At 44.3% G+C, this 16114-nt stretch overlaps 1 protein-coding gene across 1 annotated transcript in view; it reads left to right on the forward strand.

Moving 5' to 3' along the window:
• Positions 1–6977: 6977 nt before the first annotated feature.
• LOC137326103 (mitogen-activated protein kinase kinase kinase 9-like) overlaps positions 6978–16114 on the forward strand; it is a 53162-nt gene continuing 44025 nt past the window's right edge. The window contains exons 1-3 of the mRNA XM_067990978.1: positions 6978–7094; positions 9104–9252; positions 15057–15232. Coding sequence (XP_067847079.1) covers positions 7012–7094; positions 9104–9252; positions 15057–15232 — 408 coding nt within the window. The 5' untranslated portion in view covers positions 6978–7011. The remainder of the gene's footprint in view (positions 7095–9103; positions 9253–15056; positions 15233–16114) is intronic.

The raw sequence follows: 16114 nt of genomic DNA on the forward strand, positions 1-16114 counted from the left end.
GAAATCTGAAACACAAACAGAAAACACGAGAAACGATCAGCAGGCCAGTCAGCAACTGTGGGGAGAACAGGCAAGTTAAAGTTCCAGGTGTAGACTCTTCAGTGGAGCTGCAGGAAATTACAGATGAACAGCATTTAAAAAGGACGAGGGGAAGGGGAGAAAAAAGCATGAACACGGACACAAACACACGCTCGTAAAATTCTTAAACGGACAGCGGACTATGGTGAAATGGCTCAAGCGAGAGTAACGAGCCAATACGTAGCATAATGAGGGAAATTAAGGGCACTTAAGAGACACAGAGAATACGTGAATAGCTGAGGTCATGGGTAAGGCAAGTCTGAAATAGAAACAGAAAAGGCTGGCAAAGCAGAACAGGCTCCAGTTGGCCCGGAAGCCGAAGAGAATGAAAAAAGCAGGCTGACACCAAGGTCACAGACTGCCCCGCCAGCACTTGCTGTTCCTTCAGTGTCACTAACCTGAGCGCCGACCTGTTTTCACCCAACCCAAATGCCGACACTTGCATCCCACATCACCAGCATTTCCTGCCGTAAACAGCTCAAGATGCTCTATCCAGACTTGACCCAAGTTTGGACAGATTAAACCCTTTCTTTATACTGATGGGATAGTTCTTCGCACGTTGGGTCGATCCAGTGACGACACTTGACTTTCTCAACTACACGCAGTGCTTGAGGGGCACTGGAACAGCCATTGCGGAATTGTTCCTGAGCACAGGGGGAAAATTGTATCTACTAGTTATTGTGTCTTCCCCTGTCCTGGAACAATATAGAGGTATTCACCAACCCCCCCCTCCCCCGCGCCCGGCCAAAGAGTGTTCTTCGTACAGGGAAAAAGTTTTCTCTGTTCCCTTCTCCACTTGTTAATGTGGAGATCAGGGGTTTGACTGCAATATCATGCTGTTTAAAACTAGTTTGGCGCTGGTTACTCTTCCATAGTGCAGGACATCACTAAGGTCAAGAAGAGTGGGAAAGATGGAGTGGTAAATTAGGAATTGGTGGTTAGATGACGCCAGCTTGGGTTGTAAAAGCCTGTAAGTTGTATGAGGAAGGGAAGGCTGAGGGAAGTAAGGAGGTCCACAGTTATGAGAGGGTCTCATCTGGGAGGTGCATGTGGATGGGGCAGTGTTCTTGTGTGTCTCCTAGTGGCCTGGCTGAAATGCTTCATTAGGAGAGGCCCAAAAACAGATCAGCTGCTTGTTTAGGGTGTGGTGCAGAGGGGATGAGAAAGAGAAAGTGTGAAGATTTTTTTTTAAAATGAACGAGTTTGTGTTCAAACAGCTGAGGCTTTGTTCCTCTCTGCATCCTCTCCACCCCCCTTCTCCACCCACCACAGTTTGGCTGATTTATAAATAGAGGTATAGAGTACAAAAGCAAGGAAGTTGTGCTAAATCTTTATGAAACTTTGGTTATGCTTCAGCTGGAGTATTGTGTCCATAGGAACAGGAATAGGCCATTCAGCCTCTCGAGACCACTTCGCCATTTGATAAGATCGTGGCTGATCTGTGATCGAACACCATATACCTGCCTTTGGCCCATATCCCGTAATACCTTTGGCAAAAAGCTATCTATCTCACATTTAAAATTAGCAATTGAGCTAGTATCAATTGCCGTTTGCGGAAGAGAGTTCCAAACTTCTACAACCCTTTGTGTGTAGAAATGTTTTCTAATCTCGCTCCTGAAAGGTCTGGCTCTAATTTTTAGACTCTGCCCCCTACTCCTAAAATCCCCAACCAGCGGAAATCGTTTCTCTCTATCCACCTATCTGTTCCCCTTAATATCTTATCTTACAAACCTCGATCATATCACCCCTTAACCTTCTAAACTCTAGAGAATACAACCCCAATTTGTGTGATCTCTCCTCATATCTTAACCCTTGAAGTCCGGGTATCATTCTAGTAAACCTACGCTGCACTCCCTCCAAAGCCAATATGTCCTTCCGAAGGTGCGTTGCGCAGAACTGCTCACAGTACTCCAGGTGCGGTCTAACCAGCGTTTTGTATAGCTGCAGCATAACTTCTGCCCCCTTGTACTCTAGTCCTCTAGATATAAAGGCCGCATTCCTTTAGCCTTATTGATTATTTTCTGCACCTGTTCATGACACTTCAATGATCTATGTACCTGAACCCCTAAGTCCCTTTGGACATCCATAGTTTTTATCTTTTTGCCATTTAGAAAGTACCCTGTTCTATCCTTTTTTGATCCAAAGTGGATGACCTCATATTTGCCTACATTGAATTCCATTTGCCACAGTTTTGCCCATTCACCTAATCTATCAATATCCCTTTGTAATTTTATGTTTCCATCCACACTGCTTACAATGCCACCAATCTTTGTGTCATCGACAAACTTAGATATGAGACTTTCTATGCCTTCATTGAAGTCATTAATAAATATTGTGAATAATTGAGGCCCCAAGACAGATTCCTGCGGGGCTCCACTAGTCACATCCTGCCAATGTGAGTACCTACCCATTAGCCCTACTCTCTGTCTCCTTTCGCTCAGCCAACTTCCTAACCAAGTCCGTACTTTTCCCTCGATTCCATGGGCTTCTATCTTAGCTAACAGTCTCTTATGTGGGACTTTATCAAATGCCTTCTGGAAGTCCATATAAATAACATCCATTGACATTCCCCTGTCCACTACTTTAGTCAGCTCTTCAAAAAATTCAATCAGGTTTGTCAGGCACGACCTACCTTTCACAAATCCATGCTGGCTCTCTGATTAACTGAAAATTCTCGAGGTGTTCAGTCACCCTATCTTTAATTAAAGACTCCAGCATTTTCCCCACAACAGATGTTAGGCTAACTGGTCTATAATTCCCCGGTTTCCCTCTCTCTCTCCTTTCTTAAAAAGCGGAGTGACATGTGCAATTTTCCAATCTAGAGGGACGGTTCCTGAACCTCGAGAACTTTGATAGATTATAGTTATGGCATCTACAATCTGCTCACCTACTTCCTTTAAAACCCTGGGATGGAAACCATCTGGTCCTGGGGATTTGTCACTCTTTAGTGCTATTATTTTCTTCATTACTGTTGTTTTACTTACGTTAATTTTACTGAGTCCCTGTCCCCGATTCAGTATTAGTTTTCTTGGGATTTCCGGCATGCTATCCTCTCTTTCTACTGTAAATACTGACGCAAAGTAATCGTTCAACATGTCAGCCATTTCCCCATTGTCAATGACAATATCCCCACTTTCAGTTTTTAAGGGGCCAATTCTGGGCACCACACTTTAAATATTTTAAAAAGTCGTTTGATTCTATTTATTGCTGTCTATTGAATGTTCTGGGTGGGAGGAGAGGAGGAGATAAGTACAAGTGAAGTTCATCAAGGCTGATGTGAAGTTGCCCATGACCCTCATGTTGAAGGATTGTTTAACCCTGGCAACTAGGTAGACTTGCCAAATTCTGGTAATATTAAGGGCAAGGTTAGTAACAGGATTCAGGTGGCAATATCTGTGATTTGATTATTTCTTCCGTGTAATTCCACCTTTTTTTCATGGTCAATGGATGTATCTTGCAGTCTGCCTTCCACTGTGGGTAAGTGTACTTTTGATCTGCTCCCATAATTAGTGTGTGCGAGTTAATGGTGCGTTCCTCGGCTGCACGCAATGACCCCTAGTTCTCTCTTTGCCTTTACATTGTGCTGTGTAACTCCTGGTTTTGACTAGATGTGTACAACCTTGCCTTGACTCTAGGTTTCAGACAGAGCTTTGATTCCTGTTCTTAAATCTCCTCCTCCTCCTCCTCCCCCTCCCCAGTAACTGCATGGAGGAGCAGAGTTTGATGTACAAACAGAAAATGCGGGAAACACTCAGCAGGCCAGCTGGCAGGCTGGAGCGAGGGACATGGGTTAATGTTTTAGGTCGATGACCCATCGTTAGAACCAGAAGATGTTACAGACAAACAACTTAAAAGGAGCAACACAGCCAGGGAAAAGGGGACGGAGAGAAAACAAAATGATCCATGATTAGGTGGAGGACAGGAGATTACTAAATGATAATTTAATGGTGAGTGATAATGGAGGCAATAGTAAGAGAAATCAAAAGATGTGTCCAAGACCCAGAGGATGTGTAAATGGTTACAGCAGACTAGCAGAGGGGGAGGGCAGCATGGAAAATCTGGCAAAGTGGAGAAGGCTCATGTGAGCCGGGACTGTGGTGGAAGAAAAAGGCGGGTGGACACCAGGTGTGCTGGTGATCCTCATCACAAGCACCATCCCACAACCTCCCCCATTCCCGCAACGCTGTTGCAACCATCATACATTACTAACACCTGCTGTCTGAGAGAATATGGAGGCTGTGGTTAAGATCTGAAGTCAATGTTAAGGCCAGAGGACTGTAAAGTGCCTGATGGAAAGATGAGGTGCTGCTCCTCGAGCTTCATTGGAACAGTGTAAGAGGCTGAGGACAGAGAGGCCGGAGTGGGACAGCGAATTAAAGTGGCAAGTGACCGGATGTTCAGGGTCACACTCGCGGACTGAACGGAGGTGTTCAGCAAAGCAGTGACCCAATCTGCATTTGTTATCTCCAATATAGAGGAGACCGCATCGTGAGCAGTGAATACGTTATATTAGGTTGGAAGAAGTACAAGTAAATCACTGTTTCACCTGGAAGGAGTATTTGAGGTTCTGGACGGTAGTATGGGAGGAGGTGAAAGGGCAGGCATTACATTTCATGAGCTTGCATGGGAAAGTACCACGGGAAGGAGAGCAGGTGCTAGCAGTGATGTAGGTGTGGATCAGGGTATCATTGGACGGAACAGTCTCAAATTGCTGAAAGGGAAGGGAAGATTTGTTTGGTGACGGGATCAACTTGAAGATGGCAAAGAATAATCCATTGTATGTGGAGGTTGGTGGGGTGGAGTTTGAGGACAAGGGGGATCCCTATCTTAACTCTGGGAGGGAGGAGAAGAGGTAAAGGCAGAAGTGTGGGAAATAGGACAGACACAGTTGAGGGCCCTGTCTACTATGGTGGAAAGGAATCTACAGCTGAGGAAAAAGGAGGACATTTCAGAAGCTCTGGTGTGGAAGGTGGCATCATCAGAGCGGATGTGAGGGAAACTGGGAGAAGGGAATGGAGTCCTTACAGGAAGCAAGACGGGAAGAAGTATAAGCGAGGTATTTGTGGGAGTCGGTGGGCTTGTACGGTCTATCCCCAGAGATGAAGATAGAGAAATTGAGGAAGAGTACGGAAGAGTCAGAGATGGACCACTTGAAGTTAAGGGAGGGGCGGAAGTTAGAAGCAAAATTCATGACATTCTCCAGCTCAGGGTGAGAACCGGAAGCAGCACCAACTGGAAGAAGAGGTCAGAGAATGAAACTGAATAGGATTGGAACAAAGTATGCTCAACACGTCCTACAAAAAGCCAGATATAGCTAGGTCCCTTGTGGGTTCCCAAAGCAACACCCTTTTTTTGGCAGAAATGAGTGGAGTTAAAGGAAAAATTGTTGAATGTGAGAACAAGTTCAGCCAGGCAGAGGATGGTAATGGTGGACGAATATTGGTTGGGGCGCTGTTCAAGGAGGGTCCTCAGGCCGTCCTGGTGGGGGATGGAGGTGTAGAGGGGCTGAATGCAGAGTTTGATGACTCGCTCTGGTGAGGTGCCCCCTCCCTTCTCAGTAACTGCATGGAGCAGCAGGATTTGGTGATTCATTTTAAGCAGGTCCCCCCGTAACAGATTGGGATTACGGCAGAGTTAGCTGGATCACACTGACCTCGGAATGCTTGATGTTGGAAGGAAAAGTATTTAATTCCCGAGTTCGCTCACTAATTGGTGTAAAAATTCATTGGTAATGAGGTGAAAGATGAACACAAAACAGTGAGTCTGTAAAGTTTGGAATCTTAATGCATCTGTGTGCATCTTCACAACCTATGCTTCAAATTCTGAGTTTTATTTGATCACCAATTAGCCAGTATTGTCTTGCATTAGAATGAATCATCTCACACTGGGAGTAGCTCTTGATATATTTTCCCCTCCAGTTTTTTCTGAAGGCATTGGTTCATTATAGGGTGTGATTTCGCAGCCAGTTTCTGCCTTCCAAATGTCTATTCTATTAATTAGTCTGGACATTAAATATTGCCAGTTTATCCAATTGTGGGAACATCACAGTCGAGCTCGATCCTGTTCTCCCCACATGTTTGCTATCCAGCCAGGATAGTGATCTGAAGTAGGAACTCTGCCTTGGGGGACTGAGGCCATTTGTAGCAACCCTACCACCGTGCTGTTTGAGATTAGCGAACTCGACACAGGTTAGAGATTGAACCTGCCCTCTATGGTGCAGTATCACATGGAGTAGTTTCTGAAGAAAGACAGACTTTCATTTCTACAGCACTTTATCGAATCGCACAAGTGCTTCACCTTCAATTAATTATATTGAAGTGCAGTAACTGTTGTTATGCTGGCAAACATGGTCACAGTTTTGCATGCAGCAAGATCCCACAAACAGCAATGAAATGAATGACCAGTTAATCTCTTCTTTGGTGGTGGTGTATGAGTGAGGAATGTTGGCCAGGACATCAGGAGAATTTCCCAGCTCTTCATATCGTGTCATGGGATCTTGAACATTCATTTGAACCAGTAGAACTGTTTTTTGTTTGTTGTAGTGGAGAAAGGGTTACTGTCATATGATCCAAAGAGCAGACTGATCAATCCAACCAGAGCATTGTACGTTTAAATGACTGTTAGATTGAGAAAGATGCCAATCACTCGGACAGAATAAATCGTACAGAATGTTTGTATTTGAATTAGCTAAATATCTCGAGCCATGTGGTTCTTTGACACTTTCTCTCCTGCAGATTGAAGATACCCAAGTATCTCCCAGTTTTTGAAGAGATGTCCAAAGGGGGATGGTTTTGTACAGATTATAAATTCTCACTCCACTTTATTCCCTTCTTAGTTTTAATACACGAGAAAGTGGAGAACGATGGCCTAAGTAATAAGACTCTGAAAATCACAGACTTTGGCCTGGCGCGGGAGTGGCACAAGACGACCAAAATGAGTGCTGCGGGGACCTACGCCTGGATGGCACCAGAAGTCATCCGATCCTCCATGTTCTCCAAAGGCAGCGATGTCTGGAGGTATGAACCCGAGCCTTGCCGGATGCTCATAATTTTCTTCTCTACCCTTTGTAGACGTTATCTCCTACACTCAAAAAAAAAAAGGTTGGGAGGAAAGGGTCTGCTGATTTCTTTGGCTGATCAAATGGAATGAGAAATATGTATAGAGCAGTTGTGAATCTCTTGATTCAGGTTTGTCTGATGGTGGGGGGTAGGGGAGGGCTTGTTACATTCTGTTAAGAGAGCAGAAATGATAGACATTACAAGCCCTTGTTAATACAATGTAGCCAGTCACTGAATTTCCAGATATTTTTCCAGTCACTCAGTGGCGACTTGCTAAGCGAATTCCCACCTGAAATTGTTCAATTGTGTTCAAACGGGACCATTTTAAACTGTGGGGGGATGTGATGTGAAGGGGACAGGTGCAGGTTCAAGTCTGCTCACCTCAATCCATGACCTCAGCCATTTTGAGCACAAGGGTTAGCGAGTGGAGGCTTCCTTTTAGGGGCAGGGAAATTCAGGTCGTGGCAATTGATGCAGCCTGCTTCCCGAGATTGAGGCATGCAGGCTGCCCTGCTGGTTACAGAATGGCATTGAAAGAGAGCAGGCAGTTTCTCTGCAACCTCAACTGGCTAAAGGTATTGGAGACCATACAGAGTGGGGTGGGGAGGAGGAACAAACACAAAGGTTGATATCCATATGTGTAGCACAACGCTTTGAAATATTGAGCATCGCTACATCGAGCGAGCAATGATGTCATTGCAATCGTTTGGACCAATCATATTAGAAGTGTTTGTCACAGCTTTTTGTAGTGTGTGCTGTTCTTGGAAACTGAGGCTGTGCATGGAAGTGGCCGTGGAAATATTCACTAAAATGTAGTTTTTATTCTAAGGGGAGGGATGTGGATGCTTTTCAACTCGAGCCTTCTATTTTCATTTTATCCCCCTCTTTCTCCCCCCACCCCACCCCATGCTAAATATCACATCTCCTCTCACTTTGACAGCGAACCATACCGCGAGGTACTTGCACAATCCAGGAGAGGCTGAAGTGGGTTCACTCAGGGTATGGAAATCAGAGGGCAGGAGAAGTAGTAACCATGGGGGTGCAATCAAAAAGTGAGTAGTACGTGAGGCACGTCAGCTCCCAAGAAGTCGTGTTTGCCTCATTCCATACTTGGTCCAGCGGGCAGAAAGACCAAAAACTCATTCTCAGACCTCTGGCACAAAAAGACAAGAGGTTGTGCTATATAACATGACCCTGTTTTGTGATAATTTATGAACCCAGTCTCTCTCTTTTCCCCCCCCCCACCCCCGCACCCTTTTCCCAGCATTGTGCATGTTTGAGTCATGTACCATGTTAATTCTAACAGTGGGTTGTCCAGACACACACAAAGCTCACTAAGATCTACAGATGGGAAGTTCTGGATTGGATACTTTACAACGGTAAAGCTGTTCAGCTGGAAATGTTTCCAGAAGTATAAGTACCGATATTGTGATTCTTTTATAAGGTGGGATGCCGTCTCGCAAGATAAACATGCATGAGGACGATGGTTCAGCCCTACTCGGCTCTTCCATCCAGAAAAAGCTACATTGCCCAGGGCCCGTCTCATATCTTGATCGCTCTTTGTGCGAAGGACTTCCTTACACTGGTCCTCAGTTTGACTTTCACCAGTTTGAACCTGTGTCCCCTTGCCCTACTGTTGATAGTGCTCAGAATTTAGCTTTCTTATATTATTCGCTGTCTTGTATACTCCTGTAAAATTCCCTTTTAAAATGGTAGAACCCGAAATTATCCAGATTTTCCTCAGACCTCAAATCTCTGACACAAGAACCCCGTCGCTCTATCGAAAACCGCAACTTGTTAACAGTTTTGTGCTGAAACAGTTTACTTTCCAGCTTGACCTGTGGTCATATTAGAGAAATGTCAGTTTAGAATCCAGCCCCTAATCCTAGACCTTTGCTTTAAATGTTACGGGGTTTTTATGCAATCAAGTAGTGTTTCTCACTAACCAAGAACCTTCTCTTTCGCAGCTATGGTGTGTTACTATGGGAACTGCTGACTGGAGAGGTTCCGTTCAGGGGGATTGACGGGCTGGCAGTGGCGTACGGTGTGGCTATGAACAAACTGGCCCTTCCCATTCCCTCCACTTGCCCAGAGCTTTTCAGCAAACTCATGGAAGGTAAGGTGTTCATTTTCACCAGGGCAGTAATGTCCTCTGTCGTCTTCAAATGTAAAGATAAAACACAAGATTAAATAACTCTCATTTCCTACTATCCTATTTCTTTGCCAAGGAAATGCTGTTTTATTTAACATTTTTTCTTCAACCCTCTTGTTTTATTTTCTTACTGTTTAAAGAGTAATTTTGAAAGCTGTCCTGATGGCGATACTCTATTGTACATAGGATCCTAATTCCCTTTAGTGCTTTAAACCTAAATAAAGGCAATTATGAGGGCATGAAGACGGAGCTGGCTAAAGTGAACTGGGAAATTAGGTTAAGGGATAGGTCAGTAGAGATGCAATGGCAGACATTTAATGAGATATTTCATAACACTCAGCAAAGATACATTCCAGTGAGAAAGAAAGACTCTAGGGGAAGGACGCACCATCCATGGCTAACTAAGGAAGTTGAAGATAGTTTCAAATTGAAAGAAAAAACATACAATTCCGCGAAGATTAGTGGCAGATCAGAAGAATAGACAGAATATAAAAAAACAGCAAAGAATGACAAAGAATAATGAGGGAGCAATTAGAGTACGAGAGAAAGCTAGCTTGAAATATAAAACAGATAGTAAGAGTTTCTACAAGTATTTAAAAAGGAAAAGAGTAAGTAAAGTGAGTGTTGGTCCTCTAGAGAGTGAGTCTGGAGAATTAATAATGGAGAATAAGGAAATGGTGGATGAATTGAACAGATATTTTGTGTCTGTCTTCACTGTAGAGGATACAAATATCATGCCAGAAATAATTGTGAATCAAGAGGTGAGAGAGAGGAAGGAACTTAAAACATTTACAATCACCAGGGAAAGGGTTTTGAAAAAATTATTAGAACTAAAAGCTGACAAGTCCCCAGGTCCTGATGGACTTCATCCTAGGGCCTTAAAAGAAGTGGCTGCAGAGATAGTAAATGCATTGGTATTAATTTTCCAAAGTTCCCTAGATTCTGGAAGGGTCCCATCAGATTGGAAAATAGTGAATGTAACTCCTCTATTCAAAAAAAGGAGGGAGACAGAAAGCAGGAAACTACAGGCCAGTTAGCTTAACATCTATCATTGGGAAAATGCTAGAATCTATTATTAAGGAGGTTATGGCAGGGCACTTAGAAACTCTCAATGCAATCAGGCAGAGTCAACACTGCTTTATGAAAGGGAAATTGTGTTTGACGAATTTATTAGAGTTCTTTGTGGAAGTAACAAGCAAAGTGGATAAAAGAGATCCTGTGGATGTGGTGACTTGGATTTTCAGAAGGCATTTGACAAGGTGCCACATCAAAGGCTACCACACAAAATAAGAGCTCATGGTGTAGGGGGTAACATTAGCACAGATAAAGGATTGGTTAGCTAACAGGAAACAGAGAGTAGGCATAAATGGGCCATTTTCAGGCTGGCAAGATGTAATCAGTAGAGGGCTACAGGGATCAGTGCTTGGGCCTCAACTATTTTTACAATCTATATCAATGACTTGGATGAAGGGACCGAATGTATGGTTGCTAAATTTGCTGCTGATACAAAGGTGGGAAAGTAAGTTGTGAAGCGGACATAAGGAGTCTGCAAAGAGATATAGATAGGTTAAGTGAGTGGGCAAAAATTTGGCAGATGGAGTACAATGTGGGAAAATGTGAACTTGTCCACTTTGGCAGGAGGAATAGAAAAGCAGTATATTATTTTAAATGGAGAGAGTTTATAGAATTCTGAGGTACAGTGATCTGGGTATCCTAGTACATGAAACTCAAAAAGTTAGTATGCAAGTGATTAGGAAGGCAAATGGAATGTTGTCATTTATTGCAAGGGGAATGGAATATAAAAGTAGAGATGTTTTGCTACAGTTGTACAGGGCATTGGTGAGACCACATCTGGAATGTGCAGTCCCATTCGCAACTCCTCAGATAATGAAACAGTCCGAGCCCGCATGCAGCAAGACCTGGACAACATCCAGGCTTGGGCTGATAAGTGGCAAGTAACATTCACGCCAGACAAGTGCCAGGCAATGACCATCTCCAACAAGAGTCTAACCACCTCCCCTTGACATTCAGTGGCATTACCATCCCGAATCCCCCACCATCAACATCCTGGGGGTCACCGTTGACCAGAAACTTAACTAGACCAGCTATATAAATACTATGGCCACAAGAGCAGGTCAGAGGCTGGGTATTCTGCAGCGAGTGACTCACCTCCTGACTTCCCAAAGCCTTTCCACCATCCACAAGACACATGTCAGGAGTGTGATGGAATACTCTCCACTTGCCTGGATGAGTGCAGCTCCAACAACACTCAAGAAGCTCGACACCATCCAGGTCAAAGCAGCCCGCTTGATTGGCACCCCATCCACCACCCTAAACATTCACTCCCTTCACCACCGGCGGACTGTGGCTGCAGTGTGTACCGTCCACAGGATGCACTGCAGCAACTTGCCAAGGCTTCTTCGACAACACCTCCCAAACCCGCGACTTCTACCACCTAGAAGGACGAGCAGCAGGCACATGGGAACAACACCATCTGTGCGTTCCCCTCCAAGTCACACACCATGCCATCTTGGAAATATATCGCCGTTCCTTCATCGTCGCTGGGTCAAAATCCTGGAACTCCCTTCCTAACAGTACTGTGGGAGAACCTTCACCACACTGACTGCAGCGGTTCAAGAAGGCGGCTCACCACCACCTTCTCAAGGGCTATTAGGGATGGGCAATAAATGCTGGCCTTGCCAGCAATGCCTACATCCAATGAATGAATAATAAAAAAATTCTGTGTGCAGTTTTGGTCTCCTTATTTAAGAAAGGACATAATTGCTTTGGAGGTGGTTCAGAGAAGGTTCACTCGACTGATTCCTCGGATTAAGGGGTTATCTTGTGAGGAAAGGTTGGACAAGTTGGGCCTGTATACACTGGAGTTCAGAAGAATGAGAGGTGATCTTATTGAAACATATAAGATCCTGAGAGGACGAGAAGGGGTAGATGCTGAGAGGATGTTTCCCCTTGTGGGAGAGACTGGAACTAGGGACAACAGTTTAAAAATAAGGGGTCTCCCACTTAAGATGGAGATGAGGAGAAATTTTTTCTCTGAGGGTCGTGAGTCTGTGGAACTCCTAGGTAGACGGGAAAGTAGGGTTGAGGTCGCACTCAGATCAGCCACGATCTTATCAAATGGCAGAGCAGGCTCGAGGGGCTGAATGGCCTACTCTTGCTCTTAATTCGTATGTTCGTATGTACCTTCTCTATCGACCAATTCAAAGGTAAATGTAAACTCTAGGACATCAAATGGGTGATGTGGAGTGTGCAGCTTTTTATATTTAAACCTTACAAAGGTGCGAGCTCGTGACCCTCTTTAGCTATAGCCCTGCTCAATACCTCAACACACAGCTTTAAAAACAACGTGCAGCAATACAGTGGATGGTCTCCCAAGCTTCTGAACTCTAAGCGTTCAGTTACTTGCTCTCAAGCTGTAACCTGGTCCTTGCAAGGAGACTGTATGAAAAAAAAATGACAGCAAAATGTACCATGCAAGCCCAGAACTGCCTGCCTCATCAGTGATCGCCATGGAAGATTAACCACGGAAACAGGGACCTGAGCCTGTGGACCACCTACGTGCCTGCTCATTCATTAGTTTACAATGTGCTGGCTCATTAAGAAGAGATGGCCTGTATGTGTATGCATGTGATGTTTATATAGGCTGAGATACCTCCTGAGTTGAGGGGTGGGGGCGAATACAGTGAAAATCTTTTCACCCGGGGCCCCCTCCCCCCCCCCCCCCCCCCCCAATCTTTTTTTCCCACTAATGTTAGAATCTCACTGAACCTGGCATTTTACTAATCTTTGTTCCAAAAAATGCTGAAAATAACCAGCAGTCTGCCAGCGGTTCTAAAGAGAAAAGGCAGGTTAGAAGGAAAGAATGGACTTGCATTTATATGGTGCCTTTCGAGACCGCAGGACGGCGCCTTTACAGCCAATGAAGTACTTTTGACATGTAATCACTGCTGTAATGTAGGAAATGTGGCAGCCAATTTGTGCACAGCAAGGTCCCACAAAAAGCAATGAAATAAATGACCAGATCATCTGTTTTAGGTGTTGGTTGAGGGATAAATATTGGCCAGGACACCAGGGAGAACTCCCCTGCTCTTCATCGAATAGTGCTGTGGGATCATTTACGTTTACCTGAGGGGGCAGACGTGCCCTCGGTTTAACATCTCATCTGAAAGACGGCACCTCCGACGGTGCTGCACTCCTTCATTGAAGTGCTGGCCTAGATTATGTGCTGTAGTTTCTGGAGTGGGACGAGAACCCACGACTTTCTGGCTGAAGAGGCAAGAGTGCTCCCACTGAATCACGGCTGACACCTTCTGGGTGTAGACCATTCAACTGAACGGAAGGCTTAACGCCTGAAACATTAACCCATCTTTCCTGTTAACAGACACTGTTTGGCCTGCTATATTATTTCCAGCATTGTATGCTTCTATTTCATATTTTCAGCACTTGCAGTTTGGTAATTTTCTGATTAATGTTGGGTGGGCGGAGCAGGAATCCAGCTCTACCCTTGGAAGCAACAGACACCAACTGCCCATCTGGATGGTTGAAGCCTCACTGAAAGGGTTGAGGACTGCATCAGGTCAGAGTGATGCAATGTAAGGAATCCTGCAGTCTTCCATTTGGCACAACATCAGTTCCTGTAGAATTTCACGCAAAATTGTTGTTCAGAAAATGTTCACAATCTTTACTTGGGCTTCAGCAACATTTCTCGGCTGCTTTTTCACCTCCCTTAGTTTGATCCTTCTCTTGAAGGTACTGTTGCTAGGGTATGGTTCCATGGGTGCAGACAGTCCTTTTGTACCTTAATCAAGTGGCCATTTTTCATGCGTGAACCTAAGCAGTGATCATTGGCAGGCTATTTAACCTTGGGTGGCATTGCACCCTTGCCTGTATAAACACCACAAGCCCTTTCAAGCAGGAGTCAGTCGATAGCAATCCAGAGCAGGAATGCTGGCTGTTGTTTTTTTTCCCCTTCCTACCCGAGTCAAGAGGATGCTGAGGCCAATCGTGCCTTTATCGCTACCCTGACTGAGATTGGTTAACTCGGCACAGAACAGGATTGAACCTGGGACCTTCTGGTCCATTTGGTTGAGTTCCACACTTGATATTTTTACCAATAGAAGCCTCCAGGGAACCTATTCTTGACCCTTGTAGTACATCTCTTCCAGAAGGGAATTCATACATTGTAGAGATGCACATAAAGTTAGAACAAGTACATTGGAGAAGAATAATGAAGACGTGAAGGCAGATTATTGAAGCATTTGATGCAATTTTTATCCCACATGTACTGAATACCTCATTTTAATAGCAAGTTACAAGTAAGTGCAATAAAAATTGTACCAAATAGTTATTTTTTGAAAAATGTACTCCATTCCCTTCTCCTTTTTCCAAAAGTGCTGACTCACATGTGGAACTGTATCCCGGCATGAGCTTCTCTCTGGAACCTTGTGTGAGTGGCTACTCTCCACGTGTGAGCAGATTATTGAGCTGTGTGCGCAGACATATCACAGTGAGTTATGTGCCGAGTGCCCGGTTGAGATGCTGAGTAAAACTTTTATTGATTTTCCATGAGAAAGGAGGGTATATTGGAGGGCATGTTACCCTGGGCCATTTTTTGGCAGGTCAGATTTGAAACTGACTCCAGCAGAGGCCTGGGGACAAGTTCCGTGATTATCCCTTGAGCTGAGAGCTCTCAGTGGAAGAAATATTTTTTACATTAATTGAATATAAATCCTGTGGTTTTGCTTCAGATTGCTGGAATGCTGACCCTCACTCTCGTCCATCGTTCACCTGTATTCTGGATCAGCTCACGGCCATCGAGGAATCTGGCTTCTTTGAAATGCCTCAAGATTCATTCCACTCCTTGCAGGAAGACTGGAAGCAGGAGATCCATGAAATGTTTGAGCAACTCAGGGAAAAGGAGAAGGTAGGACATTTAAATTCAGGCACATTCATTTCTTCCTCTTCCTCCCTCTTTATTTCTTTCTTTCTCACTCTCCCTTTCTCTTCTCTCTTACTCTTCTCTTCTTTCTCTCCCTCCTATCTTTCTCTTGATTTATGTTCCTCTCACACTTGCTTTCTTTCTCTTCATTTGTGGTTTGTATTAGTCACTCACATCTTGTGCTATAGTTCAACTAACTGAAATATGCTAGAAATGCATCTTAAACTGACTAATACAAGGTTGAACCTGGTGGTGTGTCACTTTATATAAGTAAAGTAGGGCAAAGCAGTAGTAATAGATTACAGTACTCGATTGCGCACTGCAGGGTTTCTGGTCTGAGGATAGACCATTGCTTTCCAATTGACCACCAGTGAGGCTAATTGACTATACTCGAAGATACAAATGCTGCATACATTTTTCAAAATGTCCTATTTACTTTTTAAAATGTTTTATTCTTTGTTGTATTAAATTCATTTCTTCGGCTTTTCTTGATTACCGAAGTGAGCAAATGCACCACTCAGTGTGATATTGACTAATACATACCGGCAAATTCTCAGGCTTTCTCTCAAGTTTATGCTAAGTTAGCTGATGTCAGCTGGGGCAGCACTACACTGAATAGAAGCAATTGTGTCCCATACATCTTGGCCTTGAACGTTAGGGGAGTGATCTATATAACGGAGGTTATAAACAGCAGCGAGAGATTTCGGTGCTCTGTTGATTTGCCTTGTTGACCCTCTGTGTACAAGGTTTTATGCATCCCATTCATACCCCATTGTTGTAAAGGTTGAACTGTGACCTCTACCTGACCCTGCCACATCAACCTGAGATAAGGACCTGGCAGTAGAGTGAAACACAAGGAGCCGCTCC

This window comes from Heptranchias perlo, chromosome 10 (genome assembly GCF_035084215.1).
Source record: "Heptranchias perlo isolate sHepPer1 chromosome 10, sHepPer1.hap1, whole genome shotgun sequence".
NCBI classification, from domain to species: Eukaryota; Metazoa; Chordata; class Chondrichthyes; order Hexanchiformes; family Hexanchidae; genus Heptranchias; species Heptranchias perlo.